We start from the raw sequence: 20,057 nt of genomic DNA, 5'->3' as shown, positions 1-20,057 counted from the left end.
TTGGGAATTTTTAATGTCTTTTCTTCCCATTGTCAAGAGGCCTCTCTCCCGGTAGATGGCGCCATGGCTGTGTTGAATAGCAAAAACATAGGGAGAGTCAGTATAGATGTTTATCTTTGTTTTGCCCTTCCTCCAGAGTCCATGTGCTATTAATTTGACCCATTGCACTGAGATCGCAGGAGGTAGTGCCTCTGACTGGACCATTTGACCCAAGTGACGACTGCCACCCTTGTGGAGGAATTGTCGTCCTCCTTCCCCGTGTCTGTTTTGCCTCTCCAGGAAATAGTAGTGCCAGGACCTGCAGGGGCAATTCAGACCATTTTTGTTTATGCTCTGTTCAGCTCACTGTGGTTGACAGGAATTCTAGTTCCTCATTTGTCATATTTCTTACCCAGATTCTGAAATATCTCAGAGTAGACTGACTGATTGAAGAGTGTGACCTACAAGATCATTCTTCCTCACAAACAAGAATTAGAAGATAAAAGAAGGCCTTCCCCATTAAGCTCCCACCTCCAATTTTGTGTCTAGGGATGTAGTAAATAGAAGCACATTGGCCTCTATGTTTCTATATTTTCTCCAGCTATGAGTGTGTCTCCTTCCCACTCATACTTCCAACAGTTAATTTTTTCCTTGCTTCCTTTTTTTCTTTCTTTCTCTTTTCTTTTTTTTATTATTTATTGCTTGTTGCTTCCATTTCTTGTTCTCATGTTTCTCTCCTTGTCTTTCTTCTTTTGTTCATTATTAGTTCCACTGTAAGTAGCACTCTGAATTCTTTGAACATTTATAATCAGTTAGGTATCTTTTTTATCTAATCTAGTATAACTTACCATTTGATTTAGTCATTAAAAATATAATTATAAACCATTTAGAATATTTAAAATAGATTATTCAACATTGTCTCTGTGTTTTTTTTTTACCATGACATTTGCAAGATTAATCCATATTGTAGCATTTATCACAAACTCATTTTTTATAGTGGACTGATATACTTTTTCACGAATAGCATACATTTTTAATTCATTAACTGATGAACATTTGAATCTTTTCTTTCTCAGCTTTGGTGAATACTGAGCAATAATCATCCATAAACATTTTATAGACATTTTGGTTTTCTTTTCAATTTTTTTGTTTTTTGTTTTTTTGAGACAATGTCTTACTGTGTAGTCCATGCTAACTTTGACCTCACTGGGTAGCCTAGGCTGGCCTCAAATTCACAGTAGTCCTCCTGCTATAGCCTCCCCAGTGCTGAGATTGTAAGCATGTATCACCACACCTAGGTTGTTTTTGTTTTTGTTTTTTTGTAATTTTTCATCTTATTAGTACGTACATGTTCATATGTACAATTCATGCCATTTACAGTCGTCTTGGGGAGTGGTTGTATATACATACTGGTATAGGGAAAAGAAGCCCCCAACCTGGTAGGTGTGTGGTACAAGTTTGTATTATCTAAAATTAAAGAATGTATTCTAGGAATAACTGAGGTTAAAAGCAGAATATACGTATTGGGGAAAGAAAGCTTCTGTCTGAGGATTCTGCCTTTTTAAGGGATTTTTATAGAACAAAACCACGAAGTAAGGTGGGTCCAAATTGGGGAAAAATGGGAAATCACAAAAGAGGTCAGACAAAACTATCGTCAACCAATAAGATTGCAAGTGTAATTGCTTAGGTAATATTGATTAAATGGAGATCAAATGGAGAAGCAAGTCACACAGCAAGTGGGCATAAAACAGAACAGGGACTTTTCCTGGGAGGGATGGATTAGTGGATCTCCCTGGTTTTTTCAAGGTGATTGATACCTATTTAGAATGTCACTGTTGCTTTTTCTTACAGGAAGTGTATAGGTGCATTTCATTTTTTGTCTTGAGATCTGGCCCTCAAAGGATGTGACTGTCTCTCCTACGGTTGCAGTTTATCCCATCTTGTGTACTTGCTCCTTCAAGAGCCTAGCTCTGTCTGATTGCCTATAATATTTCTGTCTTAATTAGCTGTAACAATACCACAGTTTCTTTCTTTCTTTTAATTTCCTTCCCCTTCTGCTTTCCTGCTGCTGTGTTCTCCTGTTCCAGTTTCCCTATCCCATTTTTCATTCTTGTTGTTATTGTTCTTACCTCACCTATGGCATATTAATGTTCACATTAATTGAGGTTTTTAGGTTCCTGTACATAATGTGTCTTTATTCCATGCATTTCCCCTTCCGTCCTCCTTACCCTTTATGCTTTTTCCCTTAGGCCACTTCCCTATTGCAAGAGCTCATCCCCTTTGTGCCCTTTTATCCATCCTTTGTTATTCTCTTTGTACTTTGCCTCACTCAAATGACAGATACTTTAATCTTGTGTGCCTTGTTTATTTCATTCAACATTACATTTTCTAGGTGCATCCACTTTTCTACAAATGTATTGCTGTAGTATGATGTCTTCAGGTCTTTGGAAAAGATGTCTACCAGGGGATCACTGGGTTGTACAGAATTCCTAATTTCATTTCTGTAAAAAAAAAAAAAAATCGCCATACAGAGGGCCGGGGATTTAAGTGCCTGCCTTGCAATCATGCAGTTGTGAGTTTGATCCTCGGGCCCAAAAAAAAAAAAAATTCTCCATACAGATTGCCATAATGACTGTAGTAGTTTACATTCCTTTTTCACCACAACCTCGTCAGCATTTGTTATTTGATTTCTTAATGCTTGCCATTCTTTCTGGAGTCAGGAGGAATCTTAGCATTGGTTTAATTTGCATTTCTGTGATGGTCAGAGATGTTGAGCATTTTTTCATACATTTGTTGACCATTTATATTTCTTCCTCTGTGAAGTATCTGTTCATTTCTCTTGCCCGTTTCTTAAGGATTGTTTCCTTAAGTACTGTTTAGAGACCTTCTTTGTCTTTTCTAATCAGTTTTAGCTTGACAGGATGTTTAATTTTAGGTGGTCTTTTGTTGTTGTTTTTCTTTGTATATTCTAGGTATTAGTCCTCTATCTGAGGAGTAGCTAGCAAAAATTTTTCACATTGTATAGACTGTCTCTACTGATTGATTCTTGCTGCCATGTCTTCTGCAATCAAGGTTCTGTTTAGAAAAAATCTTTTCCTACACCTATGTTTTTAAGTGTTTTGCCTATTTTATCTTTCAGTATGTTTAAGGTTTCTGTTAAGAAAAAAGGAAAAAATATATATATATATACACACATACATGTGCATATGTGTGCATATATATGATAGATAACTATACTACTGATCTCTGTTCATTAAACAGTTTGTGATTTCACTGTTTATCATTTTTATGCCTATATCTTGTAATCTGAACAACTACTTTTAAGATAACAATATGCAATATATTAACTAATGTTAATTTCCTTTTTTTTTGAAATTCTGTTATCATTTTTATTCTTGTTTTTAAAGTAAAAAATTAAGAGACACTAATGGTATAACTGACTTGCATTTTTCCCTTCCTTCTCACCATCAACTGAGGAACCAATAAAAAAGATCTGGTATTTTTATACGATGGAGTACCACCCACTCATAAAGGAGAAACTTGAGTTCATTGTTAACTCTTGTTGAATTGTTTCCTTAAGTACTGTTTAGAGACCTTCTTTGTGTCTTCTAATCAGTTTTAGCTTCAAGTTTACCTCGCCTAATAATTAGAATTGCTACCCCTGCTTGTTTTTGGATTCCTTATACATGAAATGTTGTTTTCCATCCTTTAATTTTTTGATCTATGAATATCTTTTTGAGTTAGATGAATTTCTTGAATGCAAGAGATTATTAAATTCTGTTTTTGGATCCAGTCTACCAGTCTGTGCATTTAACTGGACAGTTGAGGCCATTAACATTGAGAGATATCACTAAGATACATTGATGGTTTACTCTCATTGCCTTCTTTAGACGTTGATATGAATTCTTTGTTTTTCTTTTCCTGATTTTTTTTTTTTTGTTGCTCTCTATCTAATCATATCACTAGTTTCCTCTCTTTTTTTTAACTATGTCTGGTTTGTTATTTCTGTGGAGAATATTCCTAAGTATTTTCTCTAGAGCTAGTTTAGCATTCGTATGTCTTTTCAATGGAAATACTTTATTTCTCCATCTATATTTTGAAGGACAGCTTTGCTGGATAAATTAACCTGGATTGGAAATTATTTACTCTTCGGGAGTGAAATACTTCACTCCAACATCTTCTGACCACTAGGGTTTGTACTGACAAGTCCGCTGTGATTCTAATTGGTTTACCATTTTATGTGAGTTTTTGTTTTTCTGTGACTGCCTTTAAAATTCTGGTTTGTTGCTGGATATTTGGTAACATAAGAAAGATATATATTGAAGAGCTGCTTTTTTATCATAGTAATTTGATATTCTATAAACATTGCTTACTTCTTTTTTAAAGTCCTTTCTATGTTTGAGAAATTTTCTTTGATGATTCCTGTAAGCTTGTTACTGAATCAGTCTGTACTACCTTCTTATTTTTTCTCTAACTCCAGTTATCCTTAGATTGGTGCTTGTGTTGTCTAGAAGCTGCTGGGTAGTCTTCTCTTATTCTATGATTTCTTTTTGGCTTCTTAGAGAGCTGTTTATCATAATTCACTATTTTATACTCTGTGTCAGACGTTGGTCCTTTCTGCCGTGTATGAATTATGTATGATTTTTTATTTCAGTATTTCTGTTTGGCATCTTCTTGTGAATTACATACCCTTGTTGAATCCCTCATTTAAATGTTGAACTGTTTTTATTAGCTCCTTGTAATGGTTGATACATTGTGTCAATTTGAGAAATTTAGAAGCTTAACTAAGTGACTCAGCAGGGGGCCAGGGTCCTTCCTGAAGGAGCAAGAGGAGGGCAGGGAAATTTTATGATTGCTCCCCAGCCCCTGAGGTGGGGCGTGGTAACCTGCTTACAACATAGGGGAGGAAAAGAGACTTGCTCTCCCCACTCTTTGCTCTTGCTGCTTTTCATGTCTTCCCCTGCAATGAACTGCTACCCCTCTGCCATGCCACCTGCCTTGGAGCCAGCTGATTATAAACTGAAACTCCTACAAAGTATGAGCTGAATAAACCTTTCCTTCTTTAATTTTGGGTGTCAGATATTTTGTCCCCACAACAACAGAAAAGTAACTAAGATACTCATCCAGTTTTTTACCTATTTCCCCCAAATTTACCTTGGGCATATGGAATGTAATTGCTGTGAACTTTTGGTTCATTTCTTTTTTTAACTCATCTATTTTCTTTATCCTTTGTAAGAACTTTTTTTAGATTTCTGCTACCTGGTATTTGTTTTCTTCTCTTTTGTGACCCCTTTCTGTGCCTTGGAAAAGTTAGAGAAGGTATTGAAGATCTTCTGTTTCCTTGCTTCCCCCATTCTCCTGTGAGTGTCTGTAGTGTACATATACATGTATTTTTTACAAATGTAGATATAGATATATTGTTTAAAATATATATTGCCCACTTCTTTTCCCTTTCCACTGATGCAGTTTTACAATATGATAGTCCTTACAGTAACACTTCATCCACTTTTGTCTATTCTCGGTGTGAAGTAGCCAAAACACTCAGCCCTTCCCTATAATGGCATCTATGCCAGTTTTTGCTCCATGGTTATGGCTGTGGGTGCTGTACCAAGGTCACTCACTAACTGATGGCCATGAGAGACTTCTCTGAAAACATATCCCATTGTTTTCCTTGCTGGTTCCAATTGTCAGTGATCAATCCAGATGCAGTTCTTTGTCTCTGTGAGCAAAAAAGTTGTTAGTTTTACTTTGCCTCCCAGCTGGCGACTAGCCAGCCACTGTTAGTGGCACTGCATGATCTTTCCTCTGTGATATGATATATTTCTTCTGTATCACTTAATCTTAGTTTCTTCTCTGTCGGTTCCTTTCTGGCTGCTGGATAATTTGCATTCTGATTGCTCTCCAACCATTTTTTTTCCAGACTGTGACACTTTGTCCTCTAGAAGTTGAGTTGCTCATTGCTTGTCTGTGTGATGTTTGTTGAGAGTCTTTTCCAGATGTAAATTTTCATATGCTTTGTTCATATGCCTGGAGGAAAATACAAGGGAAATATGAAAATTGTTACAATTTATACAGATTTTTCCATTTAAGACTCATGATAAAAATGTAATTCCCAGTTCAATACACTAAATTTTATCTGAGTAAGTATGCACAATTGAGGCACTTAAAATGCAATTAGAAACAGGAAAGTTTTATTTTTGGTATTCCTCTTGTTGAATAATGAAGTTGGAAGAGATCAAGATAAGAGCACACCCATGTACTCACTCTGTTTCCATGTGTGAAAGCAAGACTTAACCAATATGAATGCCAATACCAGATGTCAGTTTTCAACCTTGGCCCAACTGAGAGCAAAAGTAAACCTCTTTTCTTCATGTTTTAGTTAGTGTATTTGTTCAAAAACAAATAAACTGAATAAAAAAGAAATTTTCATTATGTAGATACTGAATGGGTATGTTCTTAACATGGCTGTCACTCTTATCTACTTAATTTTTGCTTTTATTTGCACGTGTTTGCAGTATACAAAGATTATATTCATGGTGGCAGTTTATTCATTTCCTCTCCCATTCTCTCACCCTGTTTAGCACCTCCCTCCATCTCTTAGTCACCTTTGCTTTTGCAAAAGGTTTATCTCTATGTTTTCTATTTTCTCAATAGTGGCTTGACTTTTCTCTACAGCCTCTCTAACAATTGCTACTGTGTGTCTTTATGGCTATTGTCTTGTTTGTTTGTTTGTTTTTTGAGACGTGGTCTTGGCTTGTGTAGTTCAGGCTGGACCTAAGCTCACCGTATAGCTCAGCTGGGTCTCAAACTTGCGGTGATCCTTTCGCTTCTGCCTCCCACTCGCCCTTGTCCTACTAATGACTTTTTATTGTGCTGTCACAAATAAAATTGATGACTAGTGAAATAGTTTTAAGAGCTTTAAATAAATGGATATTTCATCTCAAGAAACATCGGATTTTTAGTTCCATTCTTTTTTTTTTTTTTTTTTTCTTTTTGGTCTTTTTGCAGTAAGGTCTGGCTATGCAGTTCAGGCTGGCCTTGAGCTCACTTTGTAGCCTAGGCTGGTCTCAAACTCACAACAATCCTGCTGCCTCAGCTTCCGAGTGCTGTGATTACAGGCGTGAGCCACCACTGTCGGCAGTTCCATTCTTAAGATAAAGAAACAGACATATGTCCTCTTTTTTACTAGATAGAAATAAGTACAAAGCAAACTTACTAAATTTTAAATTAGCAGGGAGGAAAAGCATAGTTTTCTGTTGATGAGAGAAGCTAGTTTTTTTTGTGGTATGTAGAAAGACATGAATGAAAATGAGTCAAATCTTGCTCAGTATCAGTGCAACACACAGCACTGCAAATATTCTGTTCTTCAAATAAGAGGAGGAAATACCAGTGTGAGACAATTTAAGCAAAACCATGGTGTGTTTGGCCTGCCTTTCATGATTTTGTGAGACAAATTAAACCCTTTTCTTTGCAGTTTATTGAGTTTGAACACGGTATTTAGAAAAGGACATGGACTGTGCATTGAATTTTTCTTAGCAGATACACTAATATACAATGGTGACATTGAGGCCTAGGGATAGTAAATAAGTTGCAGAGCCTTGCCTAGGGTATGCCATGATCTGGGTTCAACAACATTATTAAAACATTTAAGGAGGGAAAAAAAACCATTGTGTTGAATTGAAATTGATTCACTGAAATCAAAATTTAAAAAGACATACTTGTATTCCCATTTGCACTGAAAAAATAATTCTTAATATTCACATATCATGAACAAAACCCAGACTGCAAAGGAAATATTACAAAGAATCAACAACTGGGATCTTGCCTTATTAAAAGGCTTTTGCACAACAAAAGAAATCACCAACAGTGAAAAGACAACTCACGGATTGGGAAAAACTTATAGCCAGTTGTCCACAGAAAAAGGACATATCTAGAACATATAAAGCATTGGAAAAAATCATGCCCTCCCCATTCAAAAACCGAATCCAAAAATGGGCATCTGAAATGAACATATACTTTTCAGATGAAGAAATAAAAATGGCAAATAAATACATGAAAGAATGTTCAACATCATTGGTCATTCGAGAGATGCAAGTTAAAATGCTGAGATTTCATTTCATCCCAATAAGAATGGCTATCATCAAAAAATCAACTGATAACAAGTGCTGGTGGGGCTGGGGGAAAAAAGAACTCTTCTCCACTGTTAGTGGGAGTATAGACTGGGACAACCACTGTGGAAATCAAGTGACAATTCCTTAGAAAACTAGGATTAGAAGTCCCATTCAACCCAGATATTCCCCTTCTTGCATTCTTCCCAGAAGAATTGAAAACGTCATACCATGGTGATATATGTGCACCCATGTTTATAGCAGCACAATTTGTAATAGCTAAATATTGGAAACAACTCAAATGCCCATCCACTGAGAAATGGATAAAAAAGATGTATTTTTATATAATAGAGTACTAATCAGCTATTAAGAAGGATAAGCTGGAAACTTAAAGGTAAATGGATGCAACTTGAGACCATACTTGTAAGTGAAATAGATTAGATGCATATGTATAAACACCATATTGTCTTATTGTGAGAAACTGAATAAGTAAATAAAATCCAAAATATACAATAACTATTGTGAACTGGGAAGGAACTTCAGATGAAAAGACAAATTGTGATGGGAGAAAGGGGAAACAAAGAAAAGGAAAAAGAAAAAAATACATACACACAAGATAAGATAGTTATAAAGCTAGTTTTTCTTAGTTTGTTGAAAAGAAAGGTTTGTGCTAATACTATTTGGACAAGATATCATGCCTACTTGTACTGTGAATAACTATTACAAAGACAACAATATGCAATGTATTAATTATTGTAACTGTCCTAATCTGATTTGAAACTGTTTCATTGTTATCTCTTCTCTTTAAAATAAAAAAATAAAGATTTCAGAATTTTAAAATATATATTTATGGTACAAAAACTGTAAATCCACTTCAGTGGTTCGGTTAGTGACTTTTTAGTTGCTAAGAAAAATATAGCTGACATAATTTAAAAGGAAAGAATTGCTTCGAGTCAGTTTCAGAGGTTTCAGTCCTTGTCCAGATTGCTTCATTCCTTGTAGTCCTGTTGAAAGGCAGATAGATATACCATTACATAAGGACATGATGAGGAAACCTAGTTACCCTCATTTCACGAAGGAAAGAGGGGTCGAGGGTGCAAGAATGGAAGGTACCATTTTAGAGGATATTTTTAGCAACCTTCCTGTAAAAACATTAATTAATTACAAGCAGAGCAGAGTCAGCTTATTATGGCTAACCTCAAAACCTTGCAGCAAAGCTATAGAACCTTACAACAAAGCCTACAGAACATGACATTTTGAGGCTATTTCATTCTATAAAATTTTCAAATACGTATGAATAATGTGGTTTATTATACAATGCAATATTTAGTTTCAAAAAAAGGGTATCGTCCATTTTATAACAATGTATATTAATGGAGATCATTAAATTAAATACTCCAAGCATAAAAATCATCACATTTGTATTGAGCACCTACAATAATCCATTAAACAGAAGCAGAGAGTTTAGTGGTGGTTGACTTGTGTGAGGGTTTGAAAACTGAGAGATTAATGAAAAGGTGCAATATATGTTTTACACAGTACGAACAGATTCTGGTGATCTGGTGAGTATGGTAAAAGTTACACTACCCTACATAGATTTGGAATTGCTGACAGTAGCTTTTAGTGTTTTTACCCATACTGAAGAGTAACTATTAGTTGACAGATATGCTAACTAGACAATTATGGTAATTATTTCTCAATATTGACACATTTAATTTTACAATTTCAGTATATACAGTTTTACTTGACCGTTTTGCTCACTGAAATGAATTTAAAATTGTCAGATTAGGGAAATTTAAAATAACTATGGCTATAAATGTGTCTGAAAATTCAATCATTTATAGTTCATAATTTTGAAGGCTAGTGAATATTACGATTAAGGCATGCACAGTTTAAATGTCTAATAAAGTATAGATGATGCCTTCTGTCTATGTCCTCACATACCAGAAAGTTTGGTGTCTTACATGTGCATGTATCTCATTGTTGAAGGTTCTGACCTCATGGCTTTATTCATTCATAATGTCTCCACCATCTCATACCACCGTGTCGGGGAGAAGGAGTCAGAACAAGAAATTTGTGAAAGCTTAGCCATTCAGAGCATGTCAGTTACATAAGGAAGTATTGTATGTTGAGCAGTGTTAAGTCTTGTTTATGACTTAATGTTTCCTCAGGGATTCCTGTGCTAATTTGTAATTCACACTGAGAAGTTACAGGGATTAGAAACTTAATGCAATTCTGGATGTTATAAAACAAATAAGATGCAAATATCAGAGAAGATTATGCATAGCAAATGTTAAAAGATCAATGACAGAAGCAATTTTTGTTCTCATTTTCATGAATGACTTATGATGTCAACAGGCCCTCAAGCTTTTGGGGATGGAAGTTTTTGAAGAGACAGATTAAGGAAATGAGTAGTGTTACCATGGTATGATACCAAGAGTCCATCTTATAGTCATAGGCCAATGTAATATCTTTCCTAAATCAATTCTTCTCCCTTCTCCCCGTTTCTTCTCCAAAGTGAATGTAAGTTTTAGTAGTTGCTTCCCTCTTCACTTACTTCCAATATCCCACTACTAGCGAGCCCATTCCATTGAGTTCTCACCAACAAGTTTCATATTCTCAAAAAGAAATACCCTTGCTTTATCATTTTCCACCTTCACCTACCTCTTCCCTGTCTATTACAGTTCTGTCCTCATTGGTCTTTTGCTCTGGAAAACTCAAAACCTGCTTGCATTGTATATATTTTTAACAGTAGACGTATTTCTCTTACAACCACATCAAAGTTGCAAGCCTGTATTTGTGGAGAAGCTTGTTATGCTGGCTTTCCTGAAATGAACTTTGCTGTTCTTATCAGAGGAACTCAGGTTCTCACTGCTACTGAGGATAGATCTCAGTTTTTGAGGAGGAACTCTGATCCTTACTTTTGAGTATCACTTCCTGCTTCCATTGCAGATCCTTCAGCCTGCTGGCACAAATCTGTCTTCCCATTGATGCAGACTTTTTAGTTTCCACCACTAATCTTTGGTCTTTCCACTGCAGATCCTTGATAGAGTCTCGCAAATACAAATAAAAGAGGTTAACCAGAAGAACAATATTCTCATTCCATTGTTTCTTTAGCAATAATTTGCAAAGTACCATGAAAATTTCTGTGTGAAATGTGCATATGGATGGAGAATAAGTGTTTGATGACCAAGATACAAAGTAAACATTTGGAGAACTCGGTCTCATTTCAGCTTTTTATAAGTAGAGATGTTAAATGTTGTGAATCTGACTTTTCTTCTGAAAATATATCTGTCGATTTAGGAGGCAGTAACCTTTGAAGATGTGGCTGTGAATTTCACCTTGGAGGAATGGGCTTTGCTGGATTTATCCCAAAAGAAGCTCTATAGAGATGTGATGTGGGAAAATTTTAGGAATGTGGCTGCTATAGGTAAGGAATAAATCACTTTCTCATTTATGTAATCAGAGTAATCAGACAGCACTAGGTATTGTGTATCAGTGCAGTTTCATTGGAATATGAATCTTCCAGGCTTGTTCACACTGTACCATGACTCTAATGAATCTATTAATTTTTATATAATATAGTAACTGATCTTCACATTTCTGTTTGTAATTTTAGGAAAAAACTGGGATGACCAGCAAATTGAAAATGAGTACAAAACTTGCAGGAAAAATGAAAGGTAATTTTCACTCACAAGAACAATAATGTTCCTTAAAAGTCAGTATATGAGTAGAAATATTAAAACATGAAGCCATGTTTGTATGTTTTTAATCTCAAAAAATTTTTCCAGAGATGCATACATGTTAAGTATCTATAACCTGACAGTTGAATATTTAATATATTCCAATGTATGAAAGTAAGCAATGCTGATATTATGGCACAAGTTATAAAATACATCAAAAAACAAAAATTTGTTTTCCATGCTCAAGATTATGAAAATGTATAAAATTGTGTTTAGGCATTTACTATTGTTGTATATAAAACAAATTTTGTGTTTAGATTGGAAACCATGTTCAGGATAGATATATATATACTTTTTTTTTAAAGACCAGTTTCATACATATTATATAAAGAGTGCTGTGTGTATTTAAATGTGGTATGCACATTCAGTATTTCCAAAATTGCTAACCTTGTACAAGTATTCAAAATCCAAATGAATAGCACTGTTTTGCTAATAGATGTTTCCAAGCAATCTTCCAAAGCATTCATCCATTCATATTCCAAAATACAATGTACATTTTTATATTCTTGGTAGGAATATATACAATAACTTCTATGGAAATGTGCATAGAGATTACTTTGAAAAAAAAATAGAAATTCCATTATTTCTCCTGTAAACCTCCAAAATTAAAGTAATCATGTTGGGGCTGGGGATTTAGCTCAGTGGCATAAGCGCCTGCCTTGCGAGCAGGCAGTCGTGAGTTCGATCCCCAGTACCGATAAAAATAAATAAATAAATAAAGTAATCATGTTACACTGATATATGCATACCCATGTTTATAATAGCACAAATTATAGTACCTAACTGCTGGAAACAACCTAGATGCACATAAACAGATGAGTAGATTAAGGAAACATGAGATAGCCAGGCATGATAGTACATGCTTGGAATCCTAGTACTCTGGAAAACTGAAACAACAAAATCATACATTCACGCTCAGCCTAGGCACTTTGATGACCAATGAGACTCTCTCAAAATAAAAAATAAGACTAGGGATGTAGCTTAGTGCCAAAACTCTAGTTCACTCGCCAGCAGTGAAAAAAAATGGAACATGTATACACTGAACAGTATTCCGCCATAAAGGACAATGAAACGATATCACTTTACCCAAAAATGGGTGGAGCCCATAATATTAAGTTAAATAAGTGAAACACAGAAATTTCGATTTCAAATGATATATTTTATAAGAAACCCAAAATAGCAAGGAATAAAATAAAGGAAAGGTTGTAGAAAAGAGAGAAGCAAGCATTTGGGAGAAGAATAAAAAGCCTCAGTGGAAAGTGGGTATGTTAAAGTTATGGAGGAAAGATTATCAAAAATAACATATAGAATATATATGTCCCAGTTTTTCAAAATGAATGTATTATGTATGTCAAACATTCTATTATAAACTCCCAAGTGAATTGCTACTGTTTTGTTGAAAGCTGTTTTCACAGCATCATCCAGAGAATACAGTGAATTTATAATTAAGTAGTCTAAGAGACATCAGACCTGATCTCCTCCTGGTAAATCATTAGTAAGAAGACACTTTTACTAATATGATTGTTTGTTTTGTTATCTTTATTATTTTACAGAAGTGAAGAGGTAGAGAAATGCTGTCGATATAAATTATGTCAAAAACATGGTGAAACTGTTTTTTGGACTTCAGATACTAATGTGCACATGAAAGCAGTTGGTACCAAACCAGGTGAAAATCTTGCTTGTCGAAAGCCACCAATGAATCATTCATTCTCTGATGTGCCCATCATGACTAACACTGGACCGAAAATCTATCAAGGATATGAAGAGAAGCTCTCTAATAACAGACATGGAAAAACCTCCACTGACTTCCAGTCCTTTCAGAAGCATACAAAGACAAATCCTGGAGATAAACCTTATGAATATAACCAATGTGAAAGATCCTACTCTGAAGGCATTGAAGGAAGTAACACTGAAGAGAAATCCTTTGTGTATAAGCAAGATGTGAAAGCCTTCAGTGCACCCAACTGTGTTCAGATCTGTGAAAGAAGTCACAGTGAAGTGAATACCTGTGTATGTATACAATGTGGAAAAACTTTTAATTCTCTCCATGATATTCAGATACATGAAAGAGCTCACACTGGAGAAAAACCCTATGTATGTAAGCAATGTGGGAAAGCTTTCAGCACACACAGTCATTGTCAAAGACATGAAAGAACTCACACTGGGGAGAAACCTTACGTGTGTAATCAGTGTGGGAAAGCTTTCAGAACACATAGTAATTGTCAAATACATGAAAGAACTCACACTGGGGAGAAGCCCTATGTTTGTAAGCAATGTGGGAAAGCCTTCAGCAGACAAGACAATTGTCAGACACATGAAAGAACTCACACTGGAGAAAGGCCCTATATATGTAAGCAGTGTGGGAAAGCTTTCAGAACATACAGCCATTGTCAAAAACATGAAAGAACTCACACTGGAGAGAAGCCCTATGTATGTAAGCAATGTGGTAAAGCCTTTAGCAGACAAGGTAATTGTCAAAAACATGAAAAACTTCACACTGGAGAGAAGCCTTATGCATGTAAGCAATGTGGAAAAGCTTTCAGCACACTTGGTAATTGTCAGATACATGAAAGAACTCACACTGGGGAGAAACCCTACATATGTAAGCAATGTGGGAAAGCTTTCAGAACACATGGTAATTGTCAAATACATGAAAGAACTCACACTGGAGAGAAACCTTATGTATGTAAACAGTGTGGGAAAGCTTTCAGCAGACGCTGCACTTATCAGAAACATGAAAGAACTCACATTAGATTGAATCCCTACGTAAGTAACCAATGCGGAAAAGCTTTCAATACACATGGAAATTGTCAAATAAATGAAGGCCTCATGCTGGGTGGAAATGTTATGTATGTAACAATATGGCAGTGCATTCAGTACACAGGGGTACTGTCAAATACATGAAAGAAATGACATTGATGAGGAAGCCTATGTATATAAGCTTTCATATATTCCAACACATTGTAAAAGTAAAAAAGAAGTTGACCTAAATATACAAAGTCGTTGCACTGACCTTAAAAGACTGAAAGTACAGGCAAACCCTTTCTTGTAACCAATATAAAGTCTTTCAGTACCACCAGGTATCATTACATATGAAAATACGTATAGTAGACTCTGAAAATAAGTCAGCAATGTGGGAAAGGTTTTTATTTTTTTCTGTGTATTCAAATTGCATGTGAGGGCCAGGGATATAGCTCAATGGCACAGCACCTGCCTGGCAAGCTCAAGGTCCTGAGTTCAATTCCTGGTACCAAAAAACAAAAACAAAAACGAATTGCATCTGAAAGGATTCACCTGAGGGAGGAGAATCTGAACATAAGTGAACAGTGTGGGAGCCCTTCCATTTTTTGCCACTTGAAATATGGGAAGAACTCTCACTAAAGAGAAATTAGGTTCATAATGTGAGGAAGTATTTTGTGATTCCATATTGTCAAAAAATGCACAAACACAAGGAGCATCAGTATAAATAACAGTATGTGAGAAATCTTTTTTACATGACTTTTCATGCAAACATGGAATTGCATAGTGAAGAAACTGTATTAACATGTATTTTGTGAGAGCACCTCTATAACCATTTTGCTGTTACTCATTACAAATGAACATAGATTTGTGGTAACAGTTAATGTAAGAGGTATGCATAATTGTTTATTTGTCTTACACATGAAATGCATATTGTGTCAAAACCCTGTGAACATACAAACTTCTCAATTATAGCTTATATTTTAAAAGACTTTGAACATTTCTCATGTAGAGCAAACCTATACAATTAAGTTATATGTAAATGGGTTATGAATTATTTTTCCAGCAAATACACAACTGGAGATAGCCTAAAATATAAATATAGTAAATTCCCTTTTAATGTATATGTCTGGATTACATATTTCTAAGATCATTTTTAATAATAAATGTGTTGACATAATTCTGCGTGTTCTTATAAGCAATAGTATGGAGTTTAATACTATCTTTTCAGAAAAATAACTGATAAATCATTCTTTATTTTGTACCATGTTAGCTGTACAGGTAAATTGAAATGTATTTCTAATCATTGTAGTTTTACCAATAGCTTCTATGTATTTAAACTTTTGATGCATATTGTCTACTTAGCCATTTTTCTAACAAAGATATTTTTAACAGGGTGTTATTTATTTGTAATTATAATGTGTATTTTCAAAATAAATTTGTACATTTGTTTTACATAGTTTAACTGTTTTCGAGAACTTGTAGATTGGCAAATACTTTGTTTTCCTTATCCTGAGAAGCTATCTGTATGTATCCCAAGATAATTACAGATTATATGCAGTACATAATTTTGTCTGGTTTTTTTTCTCTAATACAAGAGCCATTATAATATGTATAAAATTTTACTTTTCATGTTTGCATTGCCATGATTTATTTTGGTGGTCATAATACCAAAAATATACATCTGTGAGTCCACCAACCACAGAGCAACAGGATCATATCTTTTCGCAAACAATATGATATAATGAATTGTAGTAATTAATCTCTCCACAAACTATAAATGATGGTATGACAGAACATTCTCAAAGGAATTTTTGGCAGTCTTGAAATTTGGGAAAAATGATTTCTGTTTATCATTATGAAACAAAATTCTTTATTCCTTGATACTGTGAATAACATTCAGTCATTGGAAACTAATCTTTCACCCTGGATTCTCAAATCAGCTTAGTAAAAAACATAATTGACTTATTTTTATGAGTAAGATTGTGTCTTGGTTTGCAACTTTAGAGATAGATTTATACAATATCCTTTTGGTCATCAGCAGTACCCTATCTGTCTTTGGAAAGAAGTGATATATATACCTTCGATCACATAAAGATTTGTGCAGTCTCTGAGCCCATCTCTGGTATCTTTGCCTTGTTTTTACCTTTTTACTGCTTAACATGGAAGTATTTTGTAAAATATTCTGGATTGTTTTCTCTATGAACACAGTGGCTGCTCAGTTTCCCATAGAGTTACATTCTGATGAGTCCATCCTAAAGTGAAAATGTGACAAATACATTAAATATCTAATGTGAACAGTATACCTTACCATAATCTAATTATATACTAAGACAGTTAAATTAGCCATCTGGTGGACAATATCATATCAAATATTTTGTCTACTTTATTATGAAATACAGAACATCTCATGTAATTCATAAAATCAACTGCATTGTAGAGTACTATATGTTTACATCCTTGAACAAGTTTATTTTATTGTAGTTCACTTCTGTTCCTTACTGTAATCAGCAAGTTGCATAGTACATACTGCTTGCTGGTCCAGGCAGAAATCAGATAGTAAAAATAGAAAACCTGGAGCTGGGGATTTAGCTCAGCGGCATAAGCACCTGCCTTGCAAGCAGGCGGTTGTGAGTTCGATCCCCAGTACCAACAAAAATGAAAAAGACCAAATAAATAAATAAATAGAAGACCTTTTATCCTGAGCACATGTATTTGCTACCATCTTAGAATCAAAAATCTTGTTTTTAATTTTAGATCATACAAGTCATCCAACCCACTTAAAAAGCAAACCTGAAACAGAATTGAAGCCAGCCTGGACAACTTAATGGGACTTTGTCTCAAAGTAAATAATGAAAAACCTGCTGATGTGGTTCAGTACTTTATTAAAACTTTAATAAGGTGCAATAAAAGCCTGTATTAGTTTTACTCACTGCCTGTATGATTACATAAGTTCAAATTGCATTTCATCATTGTTTCTATTCCAAAATTGTCCTTCCATTTGACAAAGTCAAACACAGAACACTGTTCACCAAAACCATAAACCTCATAGTAATTTTTTCTTCCATGGGGATTGCTATATTTGTGTGTATCCATCGCTGTATCACAAACATGAAATTCAGAACTGCTGTGTATGATTGGTACTGTTATACATCTTAGACACAATGAAGCTTACAATTGTAAAAGTTCTGGAATGGACATGCCAGATAAGGATAGCACCTATGGCAGTAAATGCTCACAGAGGCCTCCCCCTATAGGCTAGATCTCAAGACAAAGATAAAGCAAATACACCCACATGCTAAGGACTGGTAGTCTAAATAGTTCCCTATCACCCTGAGGAAGCCAGGAGTCACCTTCCCAATCCTCTACAGAAAGTCACTGTTATTTAAGCATGCCCCCTTTACTATATGACTTGCTTTCCCTATTTGTACCCTATTTAATCAATTTTACCTGAGCAATTAATCTTACTAGTTGACTACAGTTCAGTCCCACCTTATGCCCACTTTGCAAGTTTCTGTGTTTTCCCTACCTTGTATCCATCTCACCTCATGGTTTTACTCTATAGAAGTCCCCGGAAAGGACAGTCTTTGGCAGCCCACTTGGGACCCCTTCTGTCTCTCTCCCTGACAGAAGCTTGCTTTCTCTCAGTAAACATACTCTGCTCTTAACTTCCATTGTTCCTAAAATTCATTCTTTGATTTTACAGAACATCAGTACATACTAGACATTTAGTAGGTTGGGAGTTTCATTGTCACATGTCACTGTCATGGCTACTATTGGGGGTTTTAGCAGATCTATGCTGAGAAACTAGCAAATGCCGGGTGTGGACAGCAACTGAGCTGGAGATTGACCACACATTTGGAGCTAGTTGCAAGGCCAACTCTGAGAACATGGACCACCAGAGGGAAGCCATATGAACAAGTTGTTGGTAATGGAGCAAAGTTGACCTGTAGCTCAGTTGCATATCAGCAGGTGTCTGGCCTTGGTGTTTCTCGCTGTTAACTATAGCACAGATACCTCTTAAACTGTCTTGCTTTCCATGTTCTCAGCAAAACACTAAGACCTTGCACTCTGGACCCCATCACACACTTCCCTCTTTTTATTGTGTTTAAATAAAGACACAGACTGACTACTCTGGGTTTTTGTTGCCTCTCCAGAGAAGTTATGTCCCACCCAGTCCCAGCTTTCCTTTTATTATGTGTCTTGTCTTTCGTAATCTCCCACCACCCCTTCAGGACCCTACAGGCCACACAAGACAGGATGTGGTGGCTGGGCACTTGGCGAAGATCTCCAACTGCCTGTATGAAACAGTGAAAGATGAAGAAAAAACAAACAAATTTAGTAATGCATAAAAGGGGGGATGGAAAGTCAGTGCCTCAGGATGGACAAAGAAAAAAAGACCTTTTCAGCTGGCCCACTTTTATTTTTCCAGTGAAAAGTGCAAGGGAAGGGGGAGGGTGATTTTTCCCAGAATAGCATGGAAGTAGCAGTGGCATGAACAAGTTTAACATCCCTAAAGAAACAGGTAAGATCCTTTCCCTCATTAGCCATCCCTGTTTTTTCCTCAGCAGGTCTTATCCTGCCCTGTAAGCACCACAGGGTCACTAACCATCAAGATCTCAGTGGTCACTGGGAGAAAATGGGAGTTTTCGCATTCCAAGCCAGCCCACAAGGCAGGGCAAGCATGGGCCTCAGACAGATTCTATCTTTAATTTATGATTTGTGGTCCCCAACAAGACGAAATGCCAGAATGATTTAAAACTTTTGTGCCTGAATTGCTGAATGCTGTGAATTCAGTCCCAAGAAACGACACCTATAGGCTACCACCATTCTAGAACAGGTGCTCTGAAGTCTTCTCAAAGCAAAGTATTTAATTATGCTCACAGCTAATAGTTTCCCTTAAATCTCAGCGTAGTCTTTGAACTTGAACTTTTCAGCAGTGTTAAAACCGTAAAGATTTTGGCAACTCTTAGAGATAATAAAATGCCTTTTACATGAAGGGATATGCATGAGTATTTTGAAGGCCAGGAGTGAAATGTTAGGACTTATATTTTGATGTCCCTCTCACCTAAAAAGAAAAAATCATGAGCTCATAGATGAGGCTTTCAGAAGGTGACTAGATCTAGGTATGTCAAAATGGAGTAATGGTGTGACAATCAGTCCACTGATGGGTTTAGTAGTGTCTATTATAGGAAGGTGTACCCTGGTATGGGTGGCATCAACCAAAAGGCTTGTGGTTAAGAAAAAAATGGGTCAAGGACTGGGGATTTAGCTCAGCAGCATAAGCGCCTGCCTTGCAAGCAGGCAGTCGTGGGTTCGATCCCCGGTACTGATAAAAAGGAAAAAAACAAACAAACAAACAAAAAAAAAAAAAAAAAAAAAACATCTTCTCAATGATGTAATGAAGACTAAGAGAATCAGAATAAGTGAAAAATAAAATGGCAAAAATGATATAAAATACCTGCTCACAGAAAGAATGGCAGAAAAC

At 35.6% G+C, this 20,057-nt stretch overlaps 1 protein-coding gene across 9 annotated transcripts in view; it reads left to right on the top strand.

The window, feature by feature from the left end:
* LOC100717288 (zinc finger protein OZF-like) overlaps positions 1 to 17,497 on the top strand; it is a 74,534-nt gene extending 57,037 nt beyond the window's left edge. For all 9 annotated transcript variants that reach the window (XM_063260188.1, XM_063260186.1, XM_063260189.1 and 6 more), the window contains 3 exons: positions 11,391 to 11,517; positions 11,707 to 11,767; positions 13,384 to 17,497. In XM_063260188.1, the coding sequence (XP_063116258.1) occupies positions 11,391 to 11,517; positions 11,707 to 11,767; positions 13,384 to 14,734 (1,539 nt within the window). In that variant the 3' untranslated portion in view covers positions 14,735 to 17,497. The remainder of the gene's footprint in view (positions 1 to 11,390; positions 11,518 to 11,706; positions 11,768 to 13,383) is intronic.
* The last annotated feature ends 2,560 nt before the right edge of the window (positions 17,498 to 20,057 follow it).

The sequence above is a fragment of the Cavia porcellus genome, unplaced genomic scaffold (genome assembly GCF_034190915.1).
Source record: "Cavia porcellus strain 051 isolate PalLab524CR breed Dunkin Hartley unplaced genomic scaffold, mCavPor4.1 scaffold_13, whole genome shotgun sequence".
In the NCBI taxonomy this organism is placed as follows: Eukaryota; Metazoa; Chordata; class Mammalia; order Rodentia; family Caviidae; genus Cavia; species Cavia porcellus.
Note: the sequence above shows the minus strand (reverse complement) of the source record. Positions and strands in the feature narration are given on the sequence as shown.